Here is a 16,259-nt window from a genome sequence, read left to right on the forward strand (position 1 = left end):
ATGGGAGACGCAGAAATGGAGTGTTTTGGCCCGGCGTCCGTTTACCTCCGGAAGCCAGAAAGAGAGAGAATTGAAGCTCAAAACACTCCCTTTGATGCTAAAACAGCTTACTTTGTGACCGAGCCCAAAGAGATGTACCTCAAGGGGAAACTTACGAAGAGGGAGGGCGGCAAAGCCACGGTGGACACGCTCTGTGGAAAGGTAAGAGGAAGAAGACAGACAAGAATGTTTACATAGTTCATATGAAAAAAAAGAAAGAATTAAGACCACATCAGTTTTGATATCACACTGGTGTGGAGAGCTTTATAATATCTACACTGATCCTGATGTGGTTTTAAAGAATGTTGGATGCAGAACTTTTTAAAGTACAAGTTAACAGTTATCAGTATATATCTATCATTTTTTCCTACTAAAGAGATTTTTGAGTGCCAGGCAAATCTGTTTTCATTATTTAAGCTCTGGACTGTAGTATGTACAGTATAGTCATGAATTGTATTTGCCTCAGTTGTTCCATTGCTGTAAATGAATACTGTCTTTTCTGTCTCTGTAACAGACTATAACTGTAAAGGATGACGAAGTCTTCCCCATGAACCCTCCAAAGTACGATAAAATTGAGGACATGGCCATGATGACCCACCTCAGTGAGCCCTCTGTGCTGTATAACCTCAAAGAGCGCTATGCAGCATGGATGATCTACGTAAGACCACTTTAGACCACTAATACTGTAGTTGGGTAGAGAGTTAGAGTTATAGATACTTACGGTTCATGTCCTCTTCTTAACACAGACCTACTCAGGGCTGTTCTGCGTCACTGTGAACCCCTACAAGTGGCTCCCAGTGTATGATGCAAAGGTTGTGTCAGGATACAGAGGAAAAAAGAGGATTGAAGCTCCACCCCACATCTTCTCCATCTCAGACAACGCCTATCAGTTCATGCTCCAAGGTATCAATTATTTCAGAGAAGCCAACTTTTAAAAATGTCTTTCCATAGTCCTACTATTAATGTTAAACGGATGCAATAATAAAACATGATTGTTCAAACTGCGTTCTCTCAACAGATCGTGAGAACCAGTCAATCCTGATTACGTAAGTCAACACAACACAGACCTTAAGTGGTTTGATACAACTCACACTGATCATTTCTGCGCTGTATTATGTCGGACTTACACCAATAAACGTATCATATCATTTTGTCACATGAATGACTGTAGTGGAGAATCTGGTGCAGGAAAGACTGTCAACACCAAACGTGTCATCCAGTACTTTGCGACAATCGCAGTAGCTTCAGGAAAGAAGGCTGTTGAGCCAGTTGCTGGAAAAATGCAGGTAAATAATGTCAGATACTGTACATACAATGATATTGATGAACATTAATATAGGGGAATACTAAGCTACACCATGAAATTTTCAGGGGTCACTGGAGGATCAAATCATTGCAGCTAACCCACTGCTGGAGGCTTATGGAAATGCCAAAACTGTGAGGAATGACAACTCATCCCGTTTTGTAAGTTCTTCTCCTGCTGTCTTAAAAAAAAGTGTGTGTTGGTGGTGGTCTCCTAGTCCTCTTACCTCTGCCAAGTATAAATAATTCACAGTGAGTCACTGATATGCCCTCACTGATGAGTTGATTCTGTTCTGATTCTGATTCATGCTAACCTTTTTCTGCAGGGTAAATTTATCAGAATTCACTTTGCAACATCGGGAAAACTAGCTTCAGCTGATATTGAGACATGTAAGACTTTTTGTGAAACTCATTGCACATTATATATCTACTGCATTGCCAAATCCTTCAGCTGTAACTCATGAGATTGCCCTGAACATTTTTTTTAACAACTTCAACCAATACAGATCTGCTGGAGAAGTCTCGAGTGACGTTCCAGCTGTCTGCTGAGAGGAGCTACCACATCTTCTATCAGCTCGCAACAGGACACAAGCCTGAGCTCATAGGTGTGTGATTGGTCAATAATGTGGAATGTCAATTATTCTAAAGAAACGGATGTCCCCCTGATGCTGTACTTTAATGCCTTTGGTGTCCTTTTCTTCAGAGGCTCTGCTGATCACCACCAACCCTTATGATTTCCCCATGATCAGTCACGGTGAGATCACTGTCAAGAGTATCGATGACATTGAAGAATTTGTCGCAACTGATGTAAGAACAACTTTAGTTTGATGGTTGCACTTATTTCTATAACAAATCAGGCTCATGTAAACTTTTGTTAACGTTTTTTTTTTTTACACCATGCCAATTCATTAGAGCAATAAATTGAATTTTTATGAAGCCTTTAAGTGTTATTTTGGTGGTAGTGTTGTAGTGCTGTAATCGAATTACCCAGATAGGTTACTAATGTATTCCTCCATTTACACATAAAGAGCATGCTGCTCATTACATCATGGATTGATATGCTGTGTGACAGGTGTGTGTTGGATGCTGAACATTTGCAGAGGAGGTAGGGTGTAGTGACACCTGTTATTTCCAAGAAGTGTCATACAATCTTCTCTTTTAATTGCAGACTGCTATTGACATCTTGGGCTTCACTGCTGAAGAGAAGGCTAGCATGTTCAAGCTGACTGGAGCTGTGATGCATCATGGAAACATGAAATTCAAGCAGAAGCAGCGTGAAGAGCAGGCTGAGCCTGATGGCAATGAGGGTATGAAACTCACACACCATCAGCTTGAATGGAGGAGCACATGTTCTGACTTGTGATTTAGAACTGCACTCATGGCTTTACCCTGATATTGTGTGTTTTAAAGATGGCAACTTGTGTTCTTTTCTTCAGTGGCAGATAAAATCGCCTACCTCATGGGTCTGAACTCTGCTGATTTGCTGAAAGCACTTTGCTACCCCAGAGTGAAGGTCGGGAACGAGTTTGTGACCAAAGGTCAAACTGTCCCTCAGGTACAGAAGACAAAAGACAAATATAATCTAATCTGTTCTGTTTTCACATATCAAGATGGTTTTACTTGTAGATAACATCACATGGCTCTCACATGTAACATCATACACTGTCTGTACATGTGAACGAATATAGTAATGTGTGTGATAGAGTGTAGAAGTGTATGTGACAGAGTATTTTAGTCAAAAAGTGAGAGAATGGTAATGGTAAAGTGTATGTTACAGTACATGTGGAAGTATGGATTATCTCTCAAAGGGCCTCTCATACCAACTTCTTATCTCAGCTCTATATGCTCTTAAACATGTTTCAACACGAAAACATAGAAATAACTTTGATTACATTTTACAATCAATATGTGTGCACCTTTCATTTGTTAATCCAGGTCAACAACTCCGTCATGGCTCTCTGCAAGTCTGTCTATGAGAAAATGTTCTTATGGATGGTCGTCAGAATCAATGAGATGCTGGATACCAAGCAGCCCAGAAGCTTTTTCATCGGTGTCTTAGACATTGCTGGGTTTGAAATCTTTGATGTAAGTATACCTGGCTGTTGATGATGATTAGGGGTGGTGGTGGTGGTGGGGGGGGGTCGGCTGAGGCCCTGTGCTTACAGTACATTTCATATCATTTCATATATTCATCTCTTCAAGATGAACAGCTTGGAGCAGCTCTGTATCAACTTCACCAATGAAAAACTACAACAGTTTTTCAACCACCACATGTTTGTCCTGGAACAAGAAGAGTACAAGAAAGAGGGAATTGAATGGGAGTTCATTGACTTTGGTATGGATTTGGCTGCCTGCATTGAGCTTATTGAGAAGGTGAGGAGATGCTGTATATTCACAAATACAAAAAACTATCTGATGACTCTAAGGTTTTGTGTTAAATAATAATTTCCTTATGACAGCCCATGGGTATCTTCTCCATCCTTGAAGAGGAGTGCATGTTCCCCAAGGCAACAGACATGACCTTCAAGAGCAAATTGTACGACCAGCATCTGGGGAAGACCGCCTCCTTCCAGAAACCAAAACCTGTCAAAGGCAAAGCTGAGGCACATTTCTCCTTGGTTCACTATGCTGGCACTGTTGATTACAATATTATTGGCTGGCTGGACAAGAACAAGGATCCCCTGAACGACTCAGTGGTTCAGCTCTACCAGAAGTCCTCAGTCAAACTGCTGGCCTATCTGTATGCATCACATGCTGGAGCAGAAGGTACATGCTAACATCCATCTCTATTATCACTCTGAACATTTTCCAATATAACTCATCACTGGAATTGAATTTAACCATTTTCATGTGATTGTTGTTCCACTGACAGCTGAGGGTGGGGGCAGCAAGAAAGCTGGCAAGAAGAAGGGCGGCTCCTTCCAGACTGTGTCTGCTTTGTTCAGGGTATGTTGTGAGAGAATCACTTTCACACTTCACTGTAGTTATGGATTTTTAGCGCCGTTTGCAATCATGTTTAAATGTCCTCTCAATTCTTTAGGAGAATTTGGGCAAGCTGATGACCAACTTGAGGAGCACTCACCCTCACTTTGTACGTTGCTTGATTCCCAATGAATCAAAGACTCCAGGTAATTCTACTGTTAGTGTTACATGTATGTTAACAAAGACAAATACTGTATTCATGCAACACAGAACTGAATTTAGCATGTCTTTAAGGTCTGATGGAGAACTTCCTGGTCATCCACCAGCTGAGGTGTAACGGTGTGCTGGAAGGTATCAGGATCTGCAGGAAAGGTTTCCCCAGCAGAATCCTCTATGGTGACTTCAAGCAGAGGTAGCAGAAATAATGTTTTTGCAGCTACTTAAACATGTTTATCATCAAACCAGTGCTTTCTAACTTAATGGAATGTTTACTTGTAGATACAAAGTATTAAATGCCAGTGTCATTCCTGAGGGACAGTTTATCGACAACAAGAAGGCCTCAGAGAAACTGCTGGGATCCATTAATGTGGACCATACTCAGTACAAGTTTGGACACACCAAGGTAGAGTCAAAGCCTTCTAGAAAAGAGGTGTAACATCATCTGCTCACTCACCCTGAGATGCTATTTTTCCACTCTTAGGTGTTCTTCAAAGCTGGTCTGCTGGGAACTCTGGAGGAGATGAGAGATGAGAAACTGGCTTATCTGGTCACAATGACTCAGGGTCTGTGCAGAGGTTTCCTCATGAGGACAGAGTTTGTCAAAATGATGGAAAGAAGGTACAGTAATGTGTCTGTTATCACTGTCTAAATGTTGACAACTGTGTTTACAAAACTTAACGTTGCTAACTACTTTTTCTGGGGTTTTTTCTCATAACAGAGAGGCAATTTACGCTATTCAGTACAACATCCGCTCATTCATGAATGTCAAAACTTGGCCATGGATGAAGTTATACTTCAAGATTAAGCCTCTGCTGAAGAGTGCAGAGACTGAGAAAGAGATGGCCCAAATGAAAGAGGACTTTGAAAAGACCAAAGATGACCTAACAAAGGCCCTGGCCAAGAAGAAAGAACTGGAGGAGAAGATGGTTTCTCTCCTACAGGAGAAGAATGATCTCCTGCTGCAAGTGCAGTCTGTAAGTTGCACCATCCTGCTCGATGTGTATTTCCACTTAATATCCTTCATCAATTTCCAGCTTTGATGACATGAACATGCTCATTTTGACTTGTAGGAGGGTGAAAACCTTTCTGATGCTGAGGAAAGGTGTGAGGGGCTGATTAAAGCCAAAATCCAGCTTGAGGCCAAAGTCAAAGAGACAACTGAGAGACTGGAGGATGAGGAGGAGATGAATGCTGAGTTGACTGCAAAGAAGAGGAAGCTGGAGGATGAGTGCTCCGAGTTGAAGAAGGACATTGATGATTTGGAGCTCACTCTAGCAAAGGTGGAAAAGGAGAAACATGCCACTGAGAACAAGGTGACAAGATTATTTTCTTCTTTTTTTCCACATCTATGTAGATAATATTCTTTGTTAATTCAGATTTATGTTCGTAGGTCAAAAACCTTACAGAGGAAATGACTTCTCAAGATGAGACCATTGCCAAGTTGAGCAAAGAAAAGAAAGCCCTCCAAGAGGCCCATCAGCAGGTCCTTGATGATCTGCAGGCAGAGGAAGACAAAGTCAACACTCTGACAAAGGCCAAGACCAAGCTGGAGCAGCAAGTGGATGATGTATGTCATCTATCTAACACAGGAACAAATGGTGAACATAACAATCATTTCTCAATCTTGATTTCATGGGGCAATTCTTTCTTTGATAGCTTGAAGGCTCCCTGGAGCAAGAGAAGAAGCTCCGTATGGATCTTGAGCGGGCAAAGAGGAAGCTGGAGGGAGACTTGAAACTGGCCCAGGAATCCATAATGGATCTGGAGAACGACAAGCAGCAGTCTGACGAGAAGAATAAGAAGTCAGAATCATATTTCATCCATCCACTTACAAAGATTCCATGAGAGATTCTAGTAGAACACAATTATAATACATGATATTGTTTTCCTCCCTCTCCAGGAAGGACTTTGAGATAAGTCAACTCCTGGGTAAGATCGAGGACGAGCAGTCTCTCGGAATCCAGCTACAGAAAAAGATCAAAGAACTTCAGGTGTGTTTTGAAAAGTGTCAGCCTAAAGCATGATAAGAGTCAAATACCTTGAATGATTTTCAAACACTTTGTGTGTTTCAGGCTCGTATTGAGGAGCTGGAGGAGGAGATTGAGGCTGAGAGGGCTGCTCGGGCCAAGGTGGAGAAGCAGAGGTCTGATCTCTCCAGGGAACTTGAGGAGATCAGCGAGAGGCTGGAAGAGGCTGGTGGAGCAACTGCAGCTCAGATTGAGATGAACAAGAAGCGCGAGGCTGAGTTCCAGAAGCTGCGTCGTGATCTTGAAGAGTCCACCCTGCAGCACGAAGCCACCGCCGCAGCTTTGCGCAAGAAGCAGGCTGACAGTGTGGCAGAGCTGGGAGAACAGATTGACAACCTGCAGAGAGTCAAGCAGAAGCTAGAGAAAGAGAAGAGTGAATTCAAGATGGAGATCGATGACCTCTCAAGCAATATGGAGTCTCTGGCCAAATCGAAGGTGAGGCCACTGCATTTTCACACAGAGAGCCAAATGTAACAGTAAACACAGTAACTTTACACTGACACATGCTTTGTTCTATCAGGTAAACCTTGAAAAGTTGTGCAGGACATTAGAGGATCAACTGAGTGAACTCAAGTCCAAAAATGATGAGAACGTCCGTCAGCTGAATGACTTCAGTGCACAAAAAGCAAGACTTCAAACTGAAAATGGTATGGTTTGATCAGTTTGATTTTAGCTAGATCAAACTGAGTCAGGTTGAAGGTTCTTTCTCTGTTGTTGCAGTAATGCTAATGCAATGTCTAGAAAAATCCTTCCTTGTATACGAGAATCAAACTTTATTTCCCATTGTTTATTCCCCAATGTTCACAGTCCTATTACACTGCCTTCACTCTTTACCCTACATTTTAATGTACTCTTAAACATTAGCATAACACAAGCTGCAAACCTGCACAATACTATGGTGCATTGCACTTAACACATTTTCCTTACCGTAGTATAATGTTCTGTCATTCTCTTGCGGTTTTATTCTGAATCTAAGTTGACCTGGAATCTTTGATTAGGTGAAATTATTCGTCAGCTGGAGGAGAAAGAAGCTCTTGTTTCTCAGCTGACAAGAGGCAAGCAGGCGTACACCCAGCAGATTGAGGAGCTGAAGAGGCACATAGAGGAGGAAGTGAAGGTAACTGTCTATGAAAACAGACAGAGGAGAAAGGCACCAGGTAATTGGTAACAAATGCTAATCAGGTTTTTCATCTGGATCATCAGGCTAAGAACGCCCTGGCTCATGCTATTCAGTCAGCCCGTCATGACTGTGACCTGCTCAGAGAGCAGTATGAGGAGGAGCAGGAGGCCAAGGCTGAGCTGCAGCGTGCCATGTCCAAGGCCAACAGCGAGGTGGCTCAATGGAGAACCAAATATGAGACTGATGCTATTCAGCGTACTGAGGAGCTGGAGGAGGCTAAGTAATGGACCATCCTGAAGTCATACTGTGTTCACATGCACTGATTCTGTAGACCATTCAACCTGTTTACTGTATGTCTTAACAGGAAAAAGCTTGCCCAGCGTCTTCAGGATGCTGAGGAGTCCATTGAGGCTGTGAATGCAAAATGTGCCTCTCTGGAAAAGACAAAGCAGAGACTGCAGGGTGAAGTGGAGGACCTGATGATTGATGTGGAGAGAGCTAACGCTCTGGCTGCTAACCTCGACAAGAAGCAGAGGAACTTTGACAAGGTTTGATATTTTTTAGATGCACATCTTAAACTGGTGAATATGACGTGACAAAAACCACTAATTAGTGTCTTTTCTGCTCAGGTTCTTGCTGAGTGGAAGCAGAAGTACGAGGAGAGCCAGGCAGAGCTGGAGGGAGCTCAGAAAGAAGCTCGGTCAATGAGTACTGAGCTGTTCAAGATGAAAAACTCATATGAAGAAGCTCTGGACCACTTAGAGACTCTGAAGAGGGAGAACAAGAACCTGCAACGTAAGACAACAAATCCCAAAGGGATACTGTCAGATCACACACTCAGTTCAAATTATCAGAAATACATTATTTAATGTTTTGTGCTGCCTAATATCATACAATTCATGTTTTACAAACCTGCTCCAACAGAGGAGATCTCAGACCTGAGTGAACAACTGGGTGAGACTGGTAAGACAATCCATGAGCTCGAGAAGGGAAAGAAGACGGTGGAAAGTGAGAAAACGGAGATCCAGACTGCTCTAGAGGAGGCAGAGGTAAAACTGAATCATCAGTCATTATAGCTTGAGTTGTTCAAATCATTCAGCCATTGCAGGGGAGAAATCAAAAGTGTAGCAACAAATAAAAATCAAGTTGTATTTCTCTTATACTATGTTATACTATAGTGTGTAAATTCTGTCAACCTACATAATTCGTAGGTGTACACAGCCGGACCGCCTCCCCTTAGTTTACCGGCTAACGATGTTACTCTGTCAGCTGATCGACTGCAGCGCTCGCGGTTCTCTGGGGGAGCGTTTCTATATTCCCCTCTTACCCCTGCAAAAAAGGTTCTATGTTCCCCAGTTACCCAAAAAAGGTACTATGTTCCCCCGGGTTCTATGTTTCCCCCTCACCCGAAAAAAGGTTCTATGTTCCCTACAAAAAAAGGTTTTCCATAGAAACATAGCAGTAGCATTAATATGTTGTTTAAACATCTCTAAACACACACGGAACATACAGTAATGCGGAAAAATTACAATTAATCAGAAACTTACCCTCTGGACGATCTGTGGTGGGCAATCTGGACAATAATATCCTTTCCAGAAGGTTTTCAATCCAGCAAGTGCAACGTTTTTTTTCGGGAATTTTGTTCAGTAAATCCACCATGATTATTTATTAGGACATTTGAAAGTTACTGTATGCACTACAGTTCTAAGCTGCAGGACAGTTTAGTAATATTAGCATACGGCAGTGTTATTCAACCTTGGGGTCAGGACCCTAAGTGGGGTCGCCTGGAATTCAAATGGGGTCGCCTGAAATGTCTAGTAATTGATATGATTATGATTAAAAACACAACACACAATCTTAAACAACTATATTCGATACATTCACTTTCTCGAATATAAATCGAGTTCAAATAAAATGCAGCATATAAAAATATCTGAGCTTGCACATCTTGATTGACCGGTCTGGGTTCGCCAGAAATTTGTGATGTCAAAATGGGGTCATGAGCCAAAAAAGGTTGGGAACCACTGGCATACGGTCTCAGTTTCTGTATTTTTAATGAAGGAGCTGTTCTGTGCTCCAGTTGATAAAGGTTGCACTTGTTCACAGGCTACCCTAGAGCATGAGGAATCCAAGATTCTCCGTATTCAGCTGGAGCTCACCCAAGTCAAGAGTGAAATTGACAGGAAACTTGCAGAGAAGGATGAGGAGATGGAGCAGATCAAGAGGAACAGCCAGAGAGTGATTGAGTCGATGCAGAGCACTTTGGACGCTGAGGTCAGGAGCAGGAATGATGCCCTGAGAATCAAGAAGAAGATGGAGGGAGACCTGAATGAGATGGAGATTCAGCTGAGCCATGCCAACCGCCAGGCAGCTGAAGCCCAGAAACATCTGAGAAACGTGCAGGGACAGCTAAAGGTATCTCCACCGGAGGATCTGCTGCAGAGCATTTTCTCTTTATAAAAAGGTCGCTGAATGTTTTTGCTGATATAGCAATCAATGTTTCACAATCTAGGATGCCCAGCTGCACCTTGATGAAGCTATCAGGAGTCAGGAAGACATGAAGGAGCAAGTTGCCATTGTGGAGCGCAGGAATAACCTGATGTTGGCCGAGATCGAGGAGCTGAGAGTTGCACTGGAGCAGACGGAGAGAGGCCGCAAAGTGGCTGAACAGGAGCTGGTTGATGCCAGCGAGCGTGTGGGACTACTGCACTCTCAGGTACCATCAAAGACTGACAAAGAAAAATGTAAACTTTTTTCTTTTCTAGCTAAATACATGAGATTTCAATGTTGCTTATCTTATAATAGAATACCAGTCTCATCAACACCAAGAAGAAGCTGGAGGCTGACCTTGTCCAGATCCAGGGTGAAGTAGAGGATGCTGTTCAGGAAGCAAGAAACGCTGAAGAAAAGGCCAAGAAGGCCATCACTGATGTGAGCCAAATATTCCAGATGTTGCTCCTTATTTCTCTCACTGGAGGAATGTCTGTAGTCATGGTTGGTGTTTTATAGGCTGCCATGATGGCAGAGGAGCTGAAGAAGGAGCAGGACACCAGTGCTCATTTGGAGAGGATGAAGAAGAACCTGGAGGTGACAGTGAAGGACCTGCAGCACCGTCTGGACGAAGCTGAGAATCTGGCCATGAAGGGCGGCAAGAAGCAACTCCAGAAACTGGAGTCCAGGGTATAGATGAATTTGCTGGCTAACAAAATCTCAGTTGTAGTTATGTTTAGTTAAGTCTGATTTATTTTCCTCTAAGTAACAGCAGACACTGTTTCATATTCCAGGTGCGTGAGCTTGAGACTGAAGTGGAATCTGAGCAGAGACGTGGAGCAGAGGCTGTCAAAGGTGTGAGAAAATATGAGAGAAGAGTGAAGGAGCTCACCTATCAGGTATTTTTTTTTATTTTACCATCATTATCATTATTTATTGCTCCAGTCAGGATGCATTTGAATTCATTTTAACCATGAATTCATGTGACCACAGACTGAGGAGGACAAGAAGAACATCATCAGACTTCAGGACCTGGTTGACAAGCTGCAGCTGAAAGTGAAGGCCTACAAGAGACAGTCTGAGGAAGCTGTGAGTCAGACACTTATCATGCAGTGTATTGCCTGAAAAAAGCCACACGCAATAGAACAGAATTCTTCTATTTTGTCAGTAAAAACATGATTAGAATAATTCAACTCTGGATCTCCGGTCTCCATGAGTGTTGATGTCATTGTTGACTATCTCTAACAGGAGGAGCAGGCCAACACTCACCTGTCCAGGTACAGGAAGGTTCAGCATGAGCTGGAGGAGGCTCAGGAGCGCGCCGACATCGCCGAGTCCCAGGTCAACAAGCTGAGGGCCAAGAGTCGGGAGATTGGAAAAGTAAGTATGACATGAAACTCAACAGTAAGAGTTTAAACCGTCATTGATTGTGTTAGAGAGCAGCATACGTGGATGTTGTAATGTGTGACAGAATAGTTTTCCTGTTTCTGGATCATTCACTGTGTTCATTTCTTTTCATTTTAGGCAAAGGAGGCAGAAGAATAATCTGCAACATCTTTGAGAGAAACAAATGAGAATCATAAAATATGATTTTTTCATTTCACTGCTCTCGCTCAATACTGTAGATGTAAATTCAATAAATACATGTCGCTGTTATGTTGTGTTACTGTGAATGTTTATTTGCACTACAAACAAAAAGCACCCTCACCCTGAGAGAATGGCTGCATCTTATTTGTCTGGTCTCCACACGTCAGGGCGGACAAACACTCTGGGGAAGACCAGGAAGGGAGAGACAGTAGCCTACTGATGTCCAAGCACACATCCAGGACTGATTCCAGTGTGTTAGTGTGATTTTGACATATAGCAAGACCCTTGCTGCTGGCGATGGATAAAGTTATGAAAGAAAAGAGGAACGCTGCACACTCAGCTCCAGTTGCAAGAGATTTATTGACAACGTTTCAGCTAGACAAGGCCTTTGTCAAGTCATGATATACTATATATCAACAGTATATTCAGATTTTGCCAATAAACCTTGACAAATATTACACACTGGACCTTTAATACAAAAGCAAAATTCCTTAAACATGTTCTTTAAAAAAAACACCAGATAGAGAACTGGGGGATGCAACAACTGGGTGTTACCCAGTGCCAACCGTTACATAGGCTATTATGTAGATATTTTTTGTGTTCATCTTCAATACACCACTTGTCACGTATTTTGCTTTAAATATGAAACAACACACGTTTGTCACTGTCTGACACATAACTGCAGTCTGTGGGGCTCCTCTGCACTGAAGTGTTCATGCTGCACAGCAGAGCTCCCATATATCAGCTCTTGGTATACTACTTTTTTTTCCACAAAATCAATCATTTAATCAATATTTTGGGGTGGCAAGGAGTAAGGATGAACTGTGTTTGGCTTGTTACATCACCTGACAGTAGAGAACCATAAATGCAAACATTAAATCCACGCCACGGTCCTCTGCAAGCCAGAGCAGCCGCTCAGTACCATGTGTTTCCTCTTCGGGGAGCCATTTCATTTACACTGTGACAAATGCCAGCTGCCTCTCTCCAGCCACAGATCTTATTGCACCTGTTTGCCCCTGGAACTCTGGCTCAGAGTGAGTCAGACATGACTTTGTACAAGTGTAGTTATTGTTAGAGGACTCTCTCTAGGCAGCTGTGCAGTTTAACTCTGTCCTGTGCATCAATATCAACAGGCAGGCAGCCGCAGAGGTGGTACAATACAGTTCAAAGAAGCAAAACACATGAACACAACAGGGAAGTGCATGAAGTCTTCACACCACAAGCTTTTGGACTAATTGTTAAAAGATTCTGAAAAAAATAGTGTGTAGGCTAATTGTAAATATTTAATTGATCTTAGCTTTACAGCACACTGACCATTTTTTCATAGGCTAATTACATTATATATTTTTTAGAGAAATAATTAAAGGTAAATAAATAAAGGTGTTAGCTACAAGTTTAATTCCTCCCGGCCAGTAAGTGTCGCACTCACACTCGCCTGTTTGCCAGGTACGCCTATGGGAAGCGGCTAGTAGCTAAAGCTAAGCTAACTCTAACCGTATTTAACGAGCAGCAGTGTTGATAGCAGACTGGAAACACATCCTGAATCATTTCACACTAACTCACCTGCTGATGAACCTGACAAACCCGCAGAATCACGCCTGCACCGGAAACGTTACAGTTAGCTTTAGCACGATGCTATCTTGTATCTTGTCCACAGAGCTATATTGAATATCTTTGCTATCACGATCTGGCAACCCCTGAGCTCCGCCTCACAAGTGACACCAACGTACTTAGCTGTTGGTGCAGAGATCAATTCATGTCGGTGTTGCCAACGTAACGAGATGTAAATAATTATATATTTTGGACCCCTCAAAATTCATTAAATAAATAAATAAATACAAATAAAATGTGGATGTATTATTTTAGAAAAATGTATCGTTTTGATGAAAAAATTGTAGCTTTCACGCAGGCCCCCTAGTGGTTGGGACGCCGGCGTCCCAAATCAATAACACACGAACGGCGTCCTTAATATAACGAAAAGTAGGCATGCTGTAATGAAAACTCCACCACAGACCTTTTAAGGACACTTTCAGCAACAGGTAGAAAAAAAAATGAAGCTTCTAGGTGCTACGGTTTTTTCACAGTCACTGAAAATGTCTCAAACAATATCAGACTACGGCAGCCCGCAAGCGACGTCACGTCAACAACGAAGGTGATTAAAACATATATGTACCATCTGTACACCTCTTCTTTCACCACCAAAAAATCATAAACTGTCATATAAACAAAAGCAAAGCACAAAAATGCAGTTTTTACCCCATCAAAGGTTTAAACCAGCCTGCTCACTCAGCACACACAAACCCGGAAGTCATTTTCGAGTGCCGAAAAAGACGGACAATAATCAATAATAGACCCACTAAAACACTGAATAAAATTACAAGCTTACCCTTTTTTAAAAGCTGAACATGTGCTCGAAAATAATCCATTGATTGATTTTATCCATCGTGACCAGATATTCCTCGGCGTTTTACGTAACTCCGCAGTTCTAATACTACTCGCATTCTCCGGCAGACTGCGCACCCGGTTTTGCGAGTCTCTCGTCGCCTGTCAATCAAAGTCACGGGGGTGAAAACTTTTTGGTCCAATAGCAGAGACTCTAAGGTGTGACCTGATATATAATGATCCCTGATTGGGCAAAGCTTAAGCCTGCACCCAGCTGGTTCATGTGGTTCCCTCTCCCCCTAGTGTCAACATGTAAGCAATACAAGTCGACACAAAAAGTGTGTTTTTACTGCCCCAAGTTTAATTAAAAATAATAATAAAAGACAAAATGAACTATTTCAAATGTCCTTGTTAATTTAAGCCATCACTGATGGTTGTGGGATGTTTACTTCTGGAGTTTTAAAGGAAAATAACAATATAATACAGGCGAAAATAGGTAAATTCATGTTTGGATGGGTTTTGGACACTAAATATTCATCCCCAGAAATAAAATTTTCAAATGGCATTTTACTTATGTAACTGGTGTTCCTAAAACCCATCAAGTGTGTGATTGGCCCCAATAGGTTATCTGTTGGAAAAAAAAAAATCTCACTAAAATCTTGCAGTGTGCATTTTAGCCAAATTGGACAATTTTGGACAGGTTTTGCACACTGTACATCGCCAAGGGACACTGTTTGGAAAAACTCTATAGTGCCTCAGTAGTTTTACATATCAACCTAAAATTTGGTACACATGTGGACAGGGAGTGTGTGAACCATATATGTAAAATTCAACCTGTTTTATAATTAGGATTTTGATATATCACCTTTTCACCAAAAATTTCAAACTCGTTTTTTTTTTTTTCAAAAAAAAATAGCAATTCCAGAAGCCCATTTTTTTATGGAATGACTCAATTCAATATTTTATACATATAGATGTAAAGGGACAAAGGTTGTCTTTCATTTAAGCCATAAACCATAGTTGTGGGATTAGCACTTCTGTGGCTATTAAGCTTTAATTGCAGTGATACAAAAACAGGCGGAAATTGCCAAAAATGGCCTCTGCATGAAGAGGTTAATATGCAGTGCATCATCATGTAAGATTTGAAACTAGGGTTCACGTTACATCTCGTACTGAAACTAGTTCTTCCATCTACCTGGTTGTTATTCTTGATAAAAAAAAAATGTAACTAGAAGCAGTTTTACCATGAGGGAGGTCACACTGCAGCACCAAGCCTCGTCCCTCCTGAAAGCTTCACCTCTTCATCGGCTCTTACGTTCAGCCTGTGACTGTGAGACAGGAGCCTCTGAGCTTTGCTGGTTTATAGCCTACCTCACATGATGCACTAAAATGAATTTTAGATTTAAACACCTTTGCCAAACTCTGATGCCCTGATATCATGGCTAAATCAGACAGTGTAGGCCACATAATGATGCCAATATGGCTGCTCGAGGGAAGCTGTCATTCATCCTTGAAGCAAAGTCAGTTGGCGAGCAGCAGTGTTTATTGAGCCAAAGAAGCCGAAACATCCCACAACCCCACACCCAGGACTGTGGAATTGTCTGTGGAAGTGGTCAGTGACCTATCGTCTTTCATCTGAAGACCCCAGCCCACTGCTTAATCTCCTTACTGACTGACATTGGGAGCAAATGCACACAATGCTTGACACTTGGGGTTTCTTTTCTGGTCCTCACCAGGCCGCACAAAATTCATGTTTTAATCCTCAGCAGCTGACACACACACACACACGTCTCTCTGCATCAGATGATGGAGGGACTGCCAGCTGGAGTAAACATGAGTGATGAGACCTTCAGGAACTTCACTTCACGCCAGAGCGCTCCATCGTAACTCTACTGAGAGAGTCTGACCAACCACACCTGAATTAACCGTAGAAAGGTTATAGAGACCTGATATTTTAGCCACATAACAACCAAGTTATTCCAGGTATTTACTTCTCCTCAGCATTGGAGCAGCAGCACACTTTCATTTAGCAGTAAAATGATTGATCAGTTAATTTGTACCAGTGCAAGTCGAAGCGCAGCAGGTGGGCCTTCCTATAACAGCTGCAATAAACCTTTTTAATGAGCATTTATAATTGCAAGGTCTTCAAGTGATTGAATGTTTCCCTAACT

General features: G+C 42.1%; 1 protein-coding gene across 1 annotated transcript; it reads left to right on the plus strand.

The window, feature by feature from the left end:
- Positions 1–11,681, plus strand: LOC310986582 (myosin heavy chain, fast skeletal muscle-like; the record flags this gene model as incomplete). The annotated part of the gene is made up of 39 exons (XM_083972540.1): positions 1–201; positions 554–697; positions 786–942; positions 1,058–1,085; positions 1,211–1,325; positions 1,411–1,503; positions 1,668–1,731; positions 1,848–1,946; positions 2,045–2,148; positions 2,510–2,648; positions 2,778–2,896; positions 3,277–3,426; positions 3,544–3,714; positions 3,801–4,107; positions 4,214–4,287; positions 4,382–4,469; positions 4,558–4,675; positions 4,762–4,885; positions 4,964–5,100; positions 5,201–5,456; positions 5,553–5,795; positions 5,873–6,049; positions 6,139–6,284; positions 6,383–6,473; positions 6,555–6,944; positions 7,030–7,156; positions 7,508–7,626; positions 7,713–7,909; positions 7,994–8,177; positions 8,259–8,424; positions 8,554–8,678; positions 9,736–10,044; positions 10,142–10,345; positions 10,435–10,560; positions 10,639–10,809; positions 10,914–11,018; positions 11,113–11,208; positions 11,368–11,499; positions 11,644–11,681. 39 exons carry the CDS (start codon positions 1–3, stop codon positions 11,662–11,664), a joined length of 5,817 nt encoding a protein of 1,938 aa, XP_083828666.1. The 3' UTR covers positions 11,665–11,681.
- Positions 11,682–16,259: the final 4,578 nt, after the last annotated feature.

The sequence above is a fragment of the Trachurus trachurus genome, assembly GCF_905171665.1.
Source record: "Trachurus trachurus genome assembly, chromosome: 5".
In the NCBI taxonomy this organism is placed as follows: Eukaryota; Metazoa; Chordata; class Actinopteri; order Carangiformes; family Carangidae; genus Trachurus; species Trachurus trachurus.